The sequence below is a fragment of the Brassica rapa genome, chromosome A07, assembly GCF_000309985.2.
Source record: "Brassica rapa cultivar Chiifu-401-42 chromosome A07, CAAS_Brap_v3.01, whole genome shotgun sequence".
NCBI lineage: Eukaryota > Viridiplantae > Streptophyta > Magnoliopsida > Brassicales > Brassicaceae > Brassica > Brassica rapa.
Genome location: NC_024801.2, coordinates 21087159 through 21103654, shown reverse-complemented (window position 1 = coordinate 21103654; position 16496 = coordinate 21087159). Strand labels below are relative to the sequence as shown.

Sequence of the window (16496 nt, the reverse complement as noted above, 5' to 3'; positions counted from 1 at the left end):
AATTTTCCATATTTAATTCATAAATCACTTCTATTTTTATATAATACAGAATATAATTATAAAATATATTAAAATAGTGTATAATTCTTATTTTATTATTTAAAAATATAATTTTAGTTAATATTAATTTATAATAATATTATATTACTTATTACGAAATTAATTTTTGTCCTATTTTATAAAAATATTTATTTTTAGTAAGATTTTGTTAGATTCTTTCTCAACAAATTTTGTTATAATCAATTTTTTTTTTAATTTATAGTTAATTTATTATTAATGTAAACAATCAAATATGTCACATAAACTAATTCATTAAGTGGTCCTATTATGATTTGATAATAGTAGATAAAAATAGGACCTTAAATTAATAGATTAATTATTTGCCAAAACATTTTGACATGTTCACATATGTGTTATGTGTAGGCAGCTCTTATAGCTGTAATATACTATTCCCTATCTTTTTAATAGATGATGTTTTGGAGTAAAAATTATTTCAAATTACATGACGCTTTTAATTTCAATGTAAAATATTATTTTATGCTATATAATTTTTATATTTTGTAAATTATTATTTTTGGTTGAGTTATGGTTATTTGGATAATTAATAATGTTTTTGTTTAAAAAATATAAATTAGATATCTTATTAACTTGTGTGTATAACTTTAAAACATCAACTAGAAAATGGAGTGAATATGACCCGGTCTTAATTAATTTATTATACTTATGTGTTGTCACAAAAGCAAAGCCATTAATTCCACCTAATATGACAATACTCCTAATTAGAATCTGACGTGATGGATTGGATATTTCTCGATGTTTCATCTATTTGATGTTATGTAAGACAATATCTAGCTATCATTCGTACAAAATATTAAAATAGGATATATTTTTCATGGATATGAACGATTGATTTTTTTTTGTGATGTTAACACCAGCTAGCTTGAAGTGTGAACTAATTAAATAAGTATCTCTAGGTTGTTTGGCTTTAGGGTTGATACGTGAATTGTAAAAATTTGCAAGAAATAATCTTTATTATCGCACCATTTAACCACGAGTCAGCGGTTTAGTGGTAGGACTAGGAGGATGCGAACTTAGGGCGCTAAGCAATATAGATTTAAAGGCATTTTATTATACTACTTATCTTGTGATTATCGCACCATTTAACCACGAGTCAGCGGTTTCATTCAAATATCTGTTGAGATGTTCTATCAATGGGTTACACTTCCCATAGAAGATTATTTTGGGCTATTCCATAAATCTAGAATACACCCAAATTAATTTTTTTTTTTAAATATAGCATTTTTTGGTGTATGCTCAATATTTAAGATTAGCTGCGCACATATGGAAACAAAGAGTATTTGGAATGGTTTGTCTCCTGGCCTCAGGTTACCCAAAAAAATACAATCGCACTTTATTTTGTTTAACCAAATGATGTATTTGTGTTTCAAAAAAAAACAAATGATGTGTTTTATTTTTGGGTGCAAGTGTGCAACTATCAAATGATATGTATCTGTTAAAAATGAATCGTTGTCGCCAAAAATTAAATGACTTTACGATGTGAAGTCGATGATATGTTTTTGACGTTTTCATATACGTCAAACTTTAACTTTTTGAGTAGCTTGTCAAGAAAACGTGTTCGGACAATACATTTGCATTTTGTAGTTCAGTTTCACCATGAAAGCAAATGTAAAAAATGTGTCAAAAACAATAGATAATTGGCTTTTATACACATAATTAAACTTTTAATTAGCTCTCTACCACAATGTGATATTAATACTTTTGTTATGATTTTAACCCTATAGGCTATAGTCTCTTGCTAGTCCATTTGATTAGAATTGTGTCAGTATTTGCAGCCTATTTGCTATCTTTTTATTTATCCTAGATTCTAACTTTCTCCCTTTTATCTTCTTCTCTCTTCTTTTATACATTTTCTAGCTTTTTCTAATTAGTTTATGAGAGAAAGATTCGAATAAGGCAAGTGAACCGGCTGGTTGTTTTGGTCATAAGAAGAAATCTCATGACTATTAGGTGAAAACAAATCAATTTTTTTTTAAATGTCTTTTTTTGCTTGGTTGTTTGCTTTTAATGAGTTTATGCAAGATTCAGTTGTTCGTTTGGGTTTCTCATTGTTTTGGCTCGGCATGAGTTAATGTTTCTGAAAATTCCAAAATATGTTTGTGATCTAGCTGTATCCGATTCTAGGAATTTGTTATATGATAAATGATTTGTTACATAGTGCATATTATGTTGGCGTATACATATTTTGATAACAAATAATTGATAAATAGTTCGTATGATCTTACAAAAGACTTGTCGTTAATTGGTATATGAATTATGTAGTTGTTAAATGGTTCGATAAGTGGTTTAATTTAGTCGCTGACAAATGGGTTGATACATGGTTTATGAGTTAATATGTTAATTGATAAATAGTTTACTATATGCTAAATGATTTGTTACATGGTACATTTGGTGTTAGCGGATAGAGAGTTTGGTATCAAAAAATTGATAAATTGTTATATGATGTTATAAAAGATTTATTGTTAATTGATACATTGTTTGTAAAACTCATTAATGATTTGATAAATTGTTTGTCAGCTTATATATTGTTTAAAGCTTGATTTGGTAGCTGAAAATTGGGTTGTTGACTACATAGGTTTTGAGTTAATTATTATTTGGCAAATGTTTTTTATCTGATAAATGATTTGTTATCTGTGTAGTTATGTGATACTTTTTTTATTTGTTATTTATGTAATTAAACGGTTGTTCTAGCTCTTCGTCTTGTCTATGTTGATACTTCATGTGCCGAAGAAATCCTAGACACCTTCATAGCGTTCATCCTTGGACTTCTTCGGCACATAAACTTATCCAAAAATAACTGTAAGTAACAAATACATGTTTTCTTAGATGATACACTGTTTATTAGCTAATACATATTTTGATAATATTTATGTTAGTTGTTATTAGTTACACGATAATATTTATGTTCAATTGTTTCAAATTTAAATTGTTTTCTTTATTTTGCATATTTTGTTGGAGAAAAGAGAAAAAAAAATAGGAAAAAGGAGAGTGTGAGATTAAAGTAAAAATCGTGGAGTAAATATGGAAGAGAAAATATAGTGTGAGAGTGTAAGAATGTAAAAGTGTAAAAGTGTAAAAATGTAAGAGAAAATATAGTGTAAGAGGAAAGATAATGTAAATAAGGACAAAATCGTCTAATCATGTTTAAAATGGCATCTATAAAACTATTAATAGGTCCATCTTTAAAAAGAACACCTCGATAAAAAGACCATTAATATGTCTACAAAATCGTCTACTCATGTTCAAAATCGTCTACCTTTAAAATATGAAAACTCGGCTTTTTCATAATTTCTGCCAAAATATGTAATGTTTCAAATGAAACATTATAAAATTTAAAAGAAACTGAAACAGAAATAGGAACAGAACAATAAATTCTCGCACCATTGAATTTGATATGTGTCGCCTAAACATCAAATGATGTATGCTAAAATTGTTTTTGAAAAGTAAAGGTGGATGGATATGAGATTTTTCTTTAAACCAAAAGTCAAAAAGAAATCGTGAATGTTGTTAAACCTTTCTTTTGACAAACACCCAGGACCGGTTTAAACCATTTTTATAATTAAACCTTTATTGTTGAGATTATCATTTCTAAATAGCAGTTTAATTATTATTCAATTGATAACAAAATATGACAATACGATTAAAAAAAAGTAAATATTTTGTAATTGTTAAGTCAATAACACTTATTAAACCTTTGTTCCGTTAAAATATAATATACCGTTTCTTTGTTACTGCTGACATTGATATAGTGATACAAAACATTCTACTATCGAATTTTCCCTTGATTTCTAATAATAATAATCATGTACGGCTTTACAGTATCTCTTGTATAGTGATGCAAAACATTGTAAAATTTATTTACCGTATCTAACCATAATTTCACCAATCATAAATATATACTATATACTTTCTCATTAATAAAACGTAGTTACGTACCAAAAATATATATATTAAAATAACTGAGTAACAAGTAGAAATTTGTCGGTTTAGTCTAATTCAAATGATAAGAAAAAAACTTACTGGCTTAGAACACCATTAATCTAGCATCTCTAGTAGGGTGCTTATTTTTTTTTTTTTTTTTAGTTTTTGTCTAATTTAAAAAGTAAAAAGTAATAAAAAACCAATCAATCGCAGACCGCCACGTGTCATCGATGTTTAATTTTTATGTGGGGCCCATTCTTTGTTATAATATTTTTTTTTAAACTCCCCCACCTAAGCATATGCGTTGCTGCTGCTTTTATACATGAGAGTCGTTTATTGGCTGTAACATAATGAGAACTATACTTACTTTGCTCTGATCACTGTATATATGAATTGATCCGATCGTGCTTCTTGAAAAATGTCGGCTAGTCTTAGAGAAGACGATTTACTTGCAATCTTTATAGTTTAATAGTGAACATGTACGGAAAACCTTTTCCATGACATAGGTGCATGCCTAATATATTCTTCTAGTTTCGACTATTAGTCTATTTTTAAGTTGAATCATCTTCAATTCATTTCTATTTTTATATAACAGAAGAGTGTAAAATAGAGATAACTTTTTGTTTCAAAGTATTCATCTATTATAGAAAAAGATATGAGTTGGAGGATGCTCAGCATATAAAAATCAAAAATCATAATCCGTGAGTGGACTGAGTTTTTCTAATGTATAGAGTGACTATCATATTTAGAGTCAATTTGAACAGTATACTAATTTCATGCGGAAAAGAGATAAGAGAAGGGCTGATTCTCAACACTAGTTAAACATATAAAATCTCACCTGTATAATCGGTAAATACTAAATACTCCTAATTGCAATGCCAACCCTTTGATTAGTACGGCCACGTAAGTGAACGAGAGAAAGATATAGAAAAGGAAGGGACGACTTTTTAGAGAAAAATGAGTAAATGCTCTTCGCTGTCTCTATTTGATCATACTACAGCCACGTAAAGGCATTTTTTTTCTTTCAATATTTATTTTTTTGTTTTTTTTTCTCTTTTGCAACATTAACAATTTTTTTAGAGAGATAGTAAAAAGAGATAAGAAGAGAAAATAGGAGAAAGAGGATGTTTTTGTTAGTTTGTTAGTGTATTTTGATTTTTTGTGTATATAGATGTTGTATCTTTGTTTGTTACTTAAAGCATTTTAGGGGTTGCGTTAAAGATAAAGTTAATGTTTTCACATGTTCACTTCACATGGTAAAGAAGCAAATTAATTAAATTCGTAAGAAAACAAATATAAAATTCTTTTTCAGCAAAAAAAAAACTAATATAAAATTGATTTTTATGCGCTAGCGTTGGATTCGGTTTAAATACATGTGTGTCTTATCTCAATGCATATATATCCAAAGAAAGACCCATGTGACCTAGACGCTTTGTCTTTCTCTTCACCACCCGCACTCTTTAGTGAAACCACCCTTGTAATAAGCAAACAACAACAAAAAGAGCTAAAATAGAAAGATCAATTTAAAGAAAGGAAATACTCTTTCAAGTTCAAAGTGACATTTTCAGAATACCCTCTTTGCAGAAATCCAATATTGGAGTCTTACTAGTTTTTATAAAGCTTCCACACATATACACACACGCACTGTACCTACCAATATATATATATATATAGAGAGAGAGAGAAAGGAGAGGATCAAGAGCGTGCGCGAGTAGATATGGGTAGACCACCTTGTTGTGAGAAGATGGAGGTGAAGAAAGGACCATGGACTCCGGAAGAGGACATCATCTTAGTCTCTTATATCCAACAACATGGCCCTGGAAGCTGGAGATGTGTTCCTAGAAATACCGGTCTTGATCTTCATTTCTAATTTTTATTTTAACCTTATTAACTTATATATATAAAACACATATACATGTATATATGTTTTCAGGTTTGCTAAGGTGTAGCAAGAGTTGTAGACTTCGATGGACTAATTACCTTCGTCCCGGGATCAAACGAGGAAATTTCACTGAACATGAAGAGAAAACTATCATCCACCTCCAAGCTCTTTTGGGTAACAGGTATCCGAAAATATTCCTTTAAGCAATTCCATTTTTATAAAATTGTACAAATATTTGATGGATGTTAAAGAATCTTATATCAGCGAGACAGAATCCAAAGTAATATAGTATAATTTATAGGAGCTAATCTACTCACTTCTAACTGGTTTGAGTTGAAAGTTCATAATAGTCTCTCTGGTATCTCTTCTTAATCTCATAACATTCATTGGTGTATTAATGTTTAGCTTCTAACTTTTCTTGATATAATTCGATATCGTCTTGAAAATCAGATGGGCAGCCATAGCATCATATTTACCTCAGAGGACGGACAACGATATCAAGAACTATTGGAACACTCATCTCAAAAAGAAACTCAATCTTCAGCGTCAAAATGGTAACACCAACGACGACAACACCAATATGACAGAGATGTCGTCTTGTGATAACAACAACAACAACAACAACAGGAGAAGCGTCAACAAAGGCCAATGGGAGAAAAAACTTCAAACAGACATTAACATGGCCAAACAAGCCTTGTTCCAAGCCTTATCACTTGACCAAGCATCTTCATCGATCACTCCCGATCCCGACTCACCAAAGCCTCATGATCCTCATTCTACCACCGCTATTTATGCCTCAAGCACAGATAACATCTCTAAGTTACTACAGAACTGGACAAGCTCGTCCTCTTCAATGCCTAACACTTCATCACTCTCCAACAACCGGAGCTCAAGCACCGGTGAAGGAGGAGTTCTTGATCATCAGTACTCTTTGTTCTCACCGAACTCAGAATCTGGATCAGTTGATGAGAGACTGAATATAATGACAGAGACAAGTATATTCAAAGGTGAGAGTAAATCAAACGTTGACATGGAAGCAACTAATAATGCTACTACTGATGATCATGGCTCGTTGTCTTTGATCGATCAATGGCTATATGATGATCAAGGCTTGGTTGATCAGTATGATGACGTTCAAGAAGATTTAATTGATGTGTCTTTAGAGGGTAAAAATAATGGCAACAACGGTCAAGATTTGTCCTAAGAAAAAACTGGGGAGCAACTCTAAACGTATACCAACTACCAAGGGTAGGTAGTGTTGTGATCTTAGTGGCATTCATAATAAGGTTGCGCTCTGCACCCAAAGTCAATTATCGTTTAATACGTACTTATAAATTAGACTAGTAGAACATGATTACATTAAATGTTATTTTCTGTCTTAAATAATCCTTAGTTATCTATCTATATATAATAACTAACCTTGTCATTTGTCAATGTCACACAATTTCGATAAGTTATTATAATGTTATTGTTCCAGTAAAGAAAAACGAGCATTATGTATCATGTAGACTTTTGAAATTAATTGAAAAAAAAGAAACATGTGCCGCTGTACCAATATCAAATTGAAGAGACCGACTCATAATCTTCGATAAATCGTTATCGTACTTAACGTGTTGCCGTGTTGGTGATCTGGTACATAAAGTTAGCGTCATTGACTTTGTCAATTACGAAACAGAGCCTAGTTACTATAGCCCATTTGAAACAATAGGCCTATCTATTACCCAATAATATTGGCTTGTTGATTCCCTCGTGCTTTGTGTTATGCTTATTAGGTTAAAAAAACAATTTTTGTTCCACGAAGATTTTTTTTTAACGATCAGGAACTTCTAATAATTGCTATTAAAAAAATTAAAAGTCAAGGATATAAATTATTTATTTATAGTATTTGAATATATTGAATTGCTATTGGTTTATGAAAAAAATATATAGTGTGAATGTGTGATAAAAAAATTACTTTAACAAAAAAAGAATGTGTGATAAAATAGTATATTTATAAGTAAAACTTATTATTTTTACTATGTTTAGAATGTCCAAAATAAATATATTATAAATTAATTAATTAATATTTTATCTCTGCAATAAAATTTTCTGAACTTTAAAGAATAATATCCAATTACATTTAAAATAAATAAAGTAAATATCAAAAAAAAATTTATGCCATAAAAAAATATAACTCATTCGCATAAGTTTTTTATAACTCATCCACCATAATACTTTTCAAAATTACATATAAACTTTTTTTCTATTTTTTGGTCTATACGATTTTTTTTTTATACATTACTAATGAATAACATGAAATTTAAAATCAATTTTAGAAAATTTTATTGATTCTTGTTTCTTGCAAAAAAAAAAGTTGACTTATAGCAAGAGGAAATATGATGGACAGTTGTACAAGCGTATAATTATATATTTTCATATTTTCTGTTGAAAAGGTATTAAGGTGAAAGTACAGTCTACGACTTATAAATCATACATATGTTATATAAGTCATAAGTGTTTGAAGAGTTTTTAGAAAACATGAGCATACACTCATAAGAATAAACTAAAACATAAAATTAGAGAACTTAGCTACAAGAATGCTAAGAGTTTCGAGTCTTGGCCACAACGGATTTAACATCCCTTCCGTTGGGGCGCTGGACCCCTTTCGGGGGATAGTTGGGAATGTGGCTGCCCAGATACCAGAGTTATAAAAAAAAAAAAAAAAAAAAAAAAAGAATGCTAAGAGTTAAGCGGATAGTTTACGCAGCAGCCATATTTACATATTTTTGAATTTTTTCGACACGGAAAAGTTATTGGTGCCATGTACTACATTTCCAACTAGTTTTTTCACTGAACGAAATCTTACACATTAGAATCATCTACAACAACAGTTGTGAGATTACCATGTGGTGCAGTATCATGAGCAGTATCAGCCAGAGCATCAACAACAGTATTTGTCAGGTTTGTACGTAATTCTTATCTAGATTGTATTAACATTTTGAAGCAAGATATAAATACACAACTACTTCTGCAATTATTATCTTCTAGTGCTCATATGCACGACTGGTTAAACTAGAAAATCCAAACTATTTTTTATACTCTATTAGCTGATCCCGTTCGCCGCGGTAGAAATGTATTTAGTGATATACGATGCGTATTTTTCTGAACAGCTATCATAGTGCATGACCTGAGTGGAATACTTTCCGAACAATGCCAAGAAATAGATGAATCACGGGTGTTACCGGACTATCAGATAAACTACATAGACTAATCTCAAGTCCAGACTTTACACGTAACTGTAATTTTCTTTCAAATGAAGTTGATTCAGAAGAGTTTTAGCACATTCTCAGATCTCGCACCAGTTGAGCTACAAAAGAAATATTGATTTTTATGAATTAATATCTCTCGTTCTTCTTTCGGCATACATGCTTTGAGCATTTTCTATGAATCGAATAGTTTGAGAGAGAGAGAGTAAAAAAAATGTGAATGAAGGATTAAAAGGACAGAAGCATGTGATCTTAAAGGACGGGCCTCTAGAAATCACATCGATACCATGTATCAAAAGGAACTCATCTTCACTTCAATCATTTTCTCAGTCGCATCTCTACATTGTTAGATAAGCCAAAGGTTTTTTTTCGCTGTCTTGGTCCACAGCTGGTTTTGTTCATTTTTGGCCCATTTAAATTGTTTATTCTTCAATACGGATAATATTTTAAAATAATGGCATTGTCATTCCAATGTATATCCTAGTTCCTTCATCATGACCCCCTTTTATTTTAAAATTTGTGTACATATATTTAACTAGTAAATAGTCATTGAAGTTGAACTACACTAGAACTTGAGAAAATCTCGAATTTAGGGTTATTTAAAGGAACAGTATTATAAAGAAAAGCCACTTACCATGGACCTTTTATGAGCTTTTGAATGGGCACTAGGGCTCTGCACGTCGGTCCATTAATAAGAAAAAAATAATTAACACAAAGAAAAAGAAAGTCTTTAGTGATAATCATAATAATTAGTGGGTGGGTCTTCTAAACATTGCACATTTACGAAAGAGCCAACCATCAACCAAAAATGCCGATTGTTCACCCAAATAAAACCAAATTGACTTGTTTTAAAAATAATATTATCATTGGTTTTTGAATGACGATTGATTTGCCATTAATGGGCCTTCACCAATCTCAACTTCAAGCTCTCCATGACAATGGCATGCCACCTAATTGAAAAGATGTTCCGATATTTTGTGCTGCACTCTTTAAATCTTTAGTTTATAAGGTTTATTTTTCTGGTTTTAGTTTCATACACTTTCAAGCTCCCGGAAGAGAAGAAAGAGACCGATCCTAATTTATAATGTCAGCCAACATAATCTACTTAGTTACTTATATTAACCTAGGGATAATATTTACGTGTCACTCTTTTCAACTACAATCTTGTTACTAGTTACTCATATTAACCTAGGGATATTAACTTGTACATTGCAAATAACAACTAGTACAATCTTTTTTTTCAATACTAGGAGGTTCAGGACCGAAGCATGTAATCTACTAAATCCGAAATCACAGTATGTTATATTAATTTCGTCTCAGCGGTCATTCGAACTGGTCACCTCTAACACAATGGTCAATAAACTATGGCATGTATTTCAGTAAACTGAGAAAAAAAAACATTGGTTTGATTATAAATTCGTGTAGTTTCGGACCATAAACTTTGTATAAATGCAATTTTTTCTCAAAATACTTGGCAAATTAATTAACTAAATTTATTTGAATAATAATCCTACCTTTCATTTTTACTCAAGCCAATATATAAAAATGAATACAGTTCAAAATTTCTGGAGATTCACGATACGCTCTAGCTAAAAAAGTAAGGAATATAAAACTCTTTTGAATTCAAACGATAGTAATAACAATAATTAAACTAACATTGTCTTTCCCAACAAATTCGAGTGGCCACTTAGATGATGCCAAAAGCAGCCAATACAACATTTTTTATTCACAAAACCAATTTTTTTTTTCATGGCCATATTGATTTACATTAATATTGTATTGTAGTTGCTTCGGCCTCTTATTTCGATTTTATTGATTTAACTAATTAGACAAAAAAAAACACATGGTGGTGGTGAATGAAGATCTAGTGGTAGACGGGCTTCGAGTACTAAGCGATCTGAATTTGAAGGCACTCCATTACAGTTTATGATGTGATCACACGGATATAAAGTTATATTTTAGACTTCATTTGAATATCCAGAGCACTAGTAAAAAAAGCCCCCACAGCCACATTTATTTTCGTGGCTATAACCCAAATTTCGTGGGTATATAGAGAGGAAGCCACTAAATGCTACGAAAATTAAATCGTACGTATACGATCGTAGCAAAAACTGACCGTGTCAAAGAACGTAGCAAATTGCCACGATTTGCTGCGACATTTTCGTGGCAAATATTGTTACATTTTGCTACGAAAATTTGCGTGTCTATTCTAGCTACGAAATAAATCGTGGCTAAAACGTGTCTTTTAAAAAAAAAAATTAAAAAAAAAATTCATGAAAAATAAATTACTAAATTAGAAAAAAATAATTTTTATTAATGAAATTACAAAATATATAGAAAACAAATTATAAATATATATCATACATATATATACACAAATATATACGTCGGCTCAACCACCGGTACCGCCACCAGCTTCACCACCGACACCTCCGGATAGTTCGCCTGAAGCGGCGACTCGATTTGTTTCTGGAGCCACCGGTGGTGTTATTGATGAAGCGACGCTTCACGCCTCCTCCGCCGTCACGCTTCTTCTGCTTCCTCACCGTAGCTTCTTATCTTCAATCTTCAAGCCGGCTCAGCTCACGAGCCACCGCTTCTGCTACCTCATCCTTCATCAATCTCCTCTGCCTCCTCCACCTTCCTTTACCAAAATAAATAAACTCAGATTCAACGCTCAGAAGAGAGAAGGAGAGAGAGAGAGAGAGACGCTACCGGTGATGGTGGTGAAGAGCGTGACGGTGATGGTGGTGAAGAGCGTGACGGTGGTGGTGGTGAAGAACGCGACGGTCGTTGTTAAACGTCGTTGTTGTATATGGAGAAGAAGAAGGCTGTGAGTGATTGTGAGAGATTAAGACAGAGTTGTGTTGTTGAAGAGACAGAGAGAAGAAGATTAGAAAAGGCAGAAAAAGATATCGAGAGAATAGACTTTGGAGAGAGAGAAAGAAACACAAATAAATGAATCTGAACCATTGATTAGATTTAATCAATGGTCAAAAATTGTGATCCTCACCCTCTTATCTTAACCAATAGAAAGTTATGAGTAATTATTAATTATGTTTACTCTATTCTACCTTCTTTTTTACAGCATTTTAGTTTTAATATATATGGAAGACAAAAGAGAATGTTTTATTTAATTTTATATTTTTTAAATTATAGATATTAAAAATTATGTTTATGATTTAAGATATGTTGATTTAGTTCAAAACAAAAATATAAAGTTAAGTGTCATGTTTATGATATATAATCTAGTGATTTAGTTCAAAATAAAAGACTAGTTTATAGTATGAAAATATAAAGTTAAGTGTCACTTTTATTAAAGTATATTTATAGTTTAGGATTTAAGAGCAAGTTTAGTTATACTATAGTGTTTAGTTTTTATTTAGAATTAAAGGTTTTAGGGTTTGAGTTTAGGGGTTATAGAGGGTTTGTTTAGGTTTAATAGTTTAAGCCTTAGAATTAAAGATACTGTTTTTTTTTAATTTTAGATGAAGTTTACATGCTTACCAAACAAAGAGATAAAGTTTTCGTGTAAAGATTTTAAATATTTATATAAATAACTAATAATTATGTATTGAGCATTATTTATTTAGTTTAAATAGTTAAATTCTTTAAAGATTAGGTTTTTGATTTGGGGTATAGAGATTGTAATTTATGTTTAACATTTGAGTTTGAAAATATTAGTTTTGGTGTTTGAATTTATGATTTAGGGTATTATGTTTAGGTTTAAAGTGTATGGTTTGGAATATAGTTTCAAGGTTAGATTAAAGATTTAAGAGTAAAACCTGAAAAACATTATTTTTTGAATTTAAGTTTGAGATTTAAAGTTAAAATAAGAATTTAAGATTTTTATTTAGAGTTTAGGGTTTTAAAAGTATATTTAGGGTTTAATATTTCAAATTTTAGTGGCTAATTCGTGATAAAATTGTGGCTTTTTTACACAGCCACGGAAAATTTAGTGGCCAAACCGTAGCAAAAAAGATATTTTTTACAAATTAGCTATGTTTATAGGGATGTTTAATTTCGTAGCAGTTTGCCACGAAAATTCGGTAGCAAAAAACGTGGCTATAGTTTGCTACGTTTTACTTTGTGGTACTTTCGTGACTTTTTTTGCTACGATTTACGTACGAATTGCTACGTTTCATATTTCGTGACATTTTAGTGGCATTTTCGTGGCTTTTTTTGCTACGTTTTATTTTCATAGTATTTTCGTAGCATTTTCAAATTTGCCACGAAAATTTCGTAGGTATTTCGTGGCTATGAGCAAGATTTCTACTAGTGGAGTGTAGTATTTTTGAAACCGGACCAGATAACTATTTGGTCATAGTTAAATATGATTTAGTGTATCTTTAGTGTGTAATTAAATTTAAAAGTAATATTATTATATATAATACATTATCAAAATATAAATGAATTTAAAACATAAAACATTATAAATATAAACTAATTTTTTGTTTATATGGATGATTTATAGATTTTGATAGTTTTAATGGTTTTTATCAGTTTAATAATTTTGAGATCTATAATGTGACCGCTTTATGGTCGAACCAATTATTAGACTCAACTCAACTATGTAACCGATTTATGGTCGAATCCGGTCTAACCATCGGATCGGTCCGGTTCTGAAAATATTGCCGGAGTAAAAATCCGTGGACCGCACTATTTATTTAGAGATTATTTTTTGTGAAGGATGCCTCCAAAATTTAAAAAAAAAAAAAAAAAAAAAAAAAAAACTAATTAGACAAAAACCATTAACCTAGACGATAAGCGAACATGATCCGATATGTGGACCGTCTGCGATACAAAAGAGATTGGGTACACTATTCTACAAAGAAATTTCATGCTTTCAGACACGTAATAATATAATATTAGTGGAATTAGATTCAAGAGGCCAACTAAATGGAATTAGATTCAGCCTACTATGGCATCATCAGCATCCTCAAATTTCTAACTCAATTAGTCTCTCATTTTTTATTGGTCTTTATACATACTATATGATTCTAGAATGTATTTTAAATTTTTAAATATACAACATTTTTGTAAGTTACATGTAAGACGATGGTTAAAGGTTTTAATTGACACTTCCTGAAACTTAATTGAATGGAAATATCTTATGTTATATATACATTAATTTTCGTTGTAAGAAACTATATATACATTTTCAAGTTTCAGCAATTTTTAATCACACGTTTAAGCTTCTATCAGAGGTTCAATTATATTCAAAGAAAAAAAGAAGAGAGAAGGCTACAGACATGTATTGGAAGTTGTACTCGAACTATAAAACCATGTTCTGAACTAAATAAGAGGCATCCTTTACAAATTGTCTCATATATCGTGTGATGTACTGACATATGCTTCTTGCCTGTGATATACTGACTTGCGATCCTATAGTTAAGCTCAACGGTGAAATAAATAAATCCAATAACATTCTCCAAATTATAAAACAATTATAGTTTCGATCAGCAGATATAAATTTTAATCAGTATAATAGCGCACATGTATTACTCGTTCGTATGAAGTTCATATCACGAACCATATAAAAATCCAAAAGCTAAATTTGTAAAATAAAGTAACTATTGTTTACATCACAAACAGATATATACAATATTTTTAAAATACATACAGACCGGCAGTATGTGAGCTGTGAATATACACATCGATAACCATTTACAAATATATATATCACTTCACCTTTAAAAATCATTCGATAAAATCCAAATCACAGAAAATAAAAAAGTTGAATCATCGAAAAATCAAGCGTTAGGTGGCGAATACTCACAAACAACCTCCGTGTTGACCTCCTTCCGGTGAAAATTCCGGTGACAACCACAAGCGGCACATCTCAAAGAATCATCGGTTCCTTCAACGCCGGCGGCCATAAACTCACGGCAACCGTCGACGGCGTAACCTCCGATGTTAGCAGCGTGATTCTTCTGACACTCCACGTAACGGATGCTACTGGTCGCCGATGAAGAAGTAGTAGTCCAAGACGACGAGGTGTTGGAGTTTCTTGATCTTTGCTTTATTACCACTTGTCTCTTCTTCATCACGATCTGTGAAACCCTAGTTTTTTTCGATTTATTATTCTGGAAATTGGAAGTGGCTCCTTTATGAAAACGAAGTGAAGACTAGATGGTGTGTACCTGCCCCTTTTATAAACTAGTTAGGCCTGTTATATTATCTTAACCCTAGAGGGAGTGAAGACTCCAAGTTATTTTGCAATTACATTTATAATTTAATTATATACAACTAATAAATATATTAATATATTTTTAGTGATTAGAAGGTTATAAACTTTTAGGCCAGACATTATAGGGCAAAGTTAAAACCATAAAATTTAACCTTTTAGAAGAAGAAAAAAAACATTTAAACGCGATTTAAGCTTATTGACTTTCAAGATTCATATAAAATAGTATATGTTTTAACCAATTGACCAACCTGCGTTAGTTATATAGATATCTAATAAGAGAATATATGTAAGACTTTCAAATTGGTTGAAAAAATCATTTATTACACACTGTAGTGTATTGCTGTATAATTAGTGAAGCTATGTTTTATACTGAAATAAATGACATCGTATATGGTTAAGCCTACAGCGTACACTGTTAGAACGATATTCTTTCTCTTCCATTATTTTCACCCAACTGACATGTACAAACGCGACATAATTTACTATGGTCTTCGTTGTCCGAATAATTGAAAACAATATTAACAGTGCTTGTGACATAGTGAGATAGAAAAACAGGTGAAATAACACATTGATGTTCAAGTCCAAAATGATAATATCTGGAGTTTATTCATACACCACACAAGAAAGCCTAAATGGAACAAATATAACAAATTTAGTAGCCAGCCTTGATTTACCGTCAAGATCACGTGCAATGCATTATATAGATAATTGATTAAATTATTCGAGTAAATAGAATTAAATGCGAATCCGACTCAGTCCAACGGACTTGCTCCCAGCAAGAGACAATGACAGGTTAACATTGGAATGCAATCACATTTCCCATCACCTTTTCTTTTATTCCAAAGTTGCTGTAATGTTATGTTTGTAAATTACATGAATAAGAATAAATACTACGTCTATAGATATACATTGTTTAACACCATACACATACTATATCTAATGTTAACAGACTATTCTCTTTAGGAATTTGTTAAATTAATAAGACATATTCCAGACTACTATCCCTCGTGTGCTATGTTGAATTTTGTAAGAAAATATAGAAAATGGCTATTCAATTAAAAATGAACTAAATAATTAAGTAGCTTCGATTATGTAGACAAGTAAACGAAAAAGATGTAAAATAAGAGATATGATTTCCATGACAGATATGGTTTCTAATTGAATATTAATACTTACTTAA

General features: G+C 30.7%; 2 protein-coding genes across 3 annotated transcripts; one reads left to right on the top strand and one right to left on the bottom strand.

Moving 5' to 3' along the window:
- Positions 1–4121: 4121 nt before the first annotated feature.
- On the top strand, positions 4122–8569 carry LOC103830692 (myb-related protein 306). Its single transcript, XM_009106506.3, has 3 exons — positions 4122–5849; positions 5933–6062; positions 6332–8569. Exons 1-3 carry the CDS (start codon positions 5717–5719, stop codon positions 7083–7085), a joined length of 1017 nt encoding a protein of 338 aa, XP_009104754.1. The 5' UTR covers positions 4122–5716; the 3' UTR covers positions 7086–8569.
- A 2855-nt stretch (positions 8570–11424) lies between these two features.
- LOC103830691 (mini zinc finger protein 1) lies at positions 11425–15222 on the bottom strand. 2 transcript variants are annotated; one of them, XM_033276173.1, is made up of 2 exons: positions 11842–15222; positions 11425–11770 (listed from the first exon to the last, which is right to left on the bottom strand). In XM_033276173.1, exon 1 carries the CDS (start codon positions 15171–15173, stop codon positions 14880–14882), a length of 294 nt encoding a protein of 97 aa, XP_033132064.1. In that variant the 5' UTR covers positions 15174–15222; the 3' UTR covers positions 11425–11770; positions 11842–14879. The 2 variants fall into 2 exon arrangements, with proteins under 2 accessions (XP_033132064.1, XP_033132065.1); XM_033276174.1 differs by having other exon boundaries at positions 11425–11766.
- Between the last annotated feature and the right edge of the window lie 1274 nt (positions 15223–16496).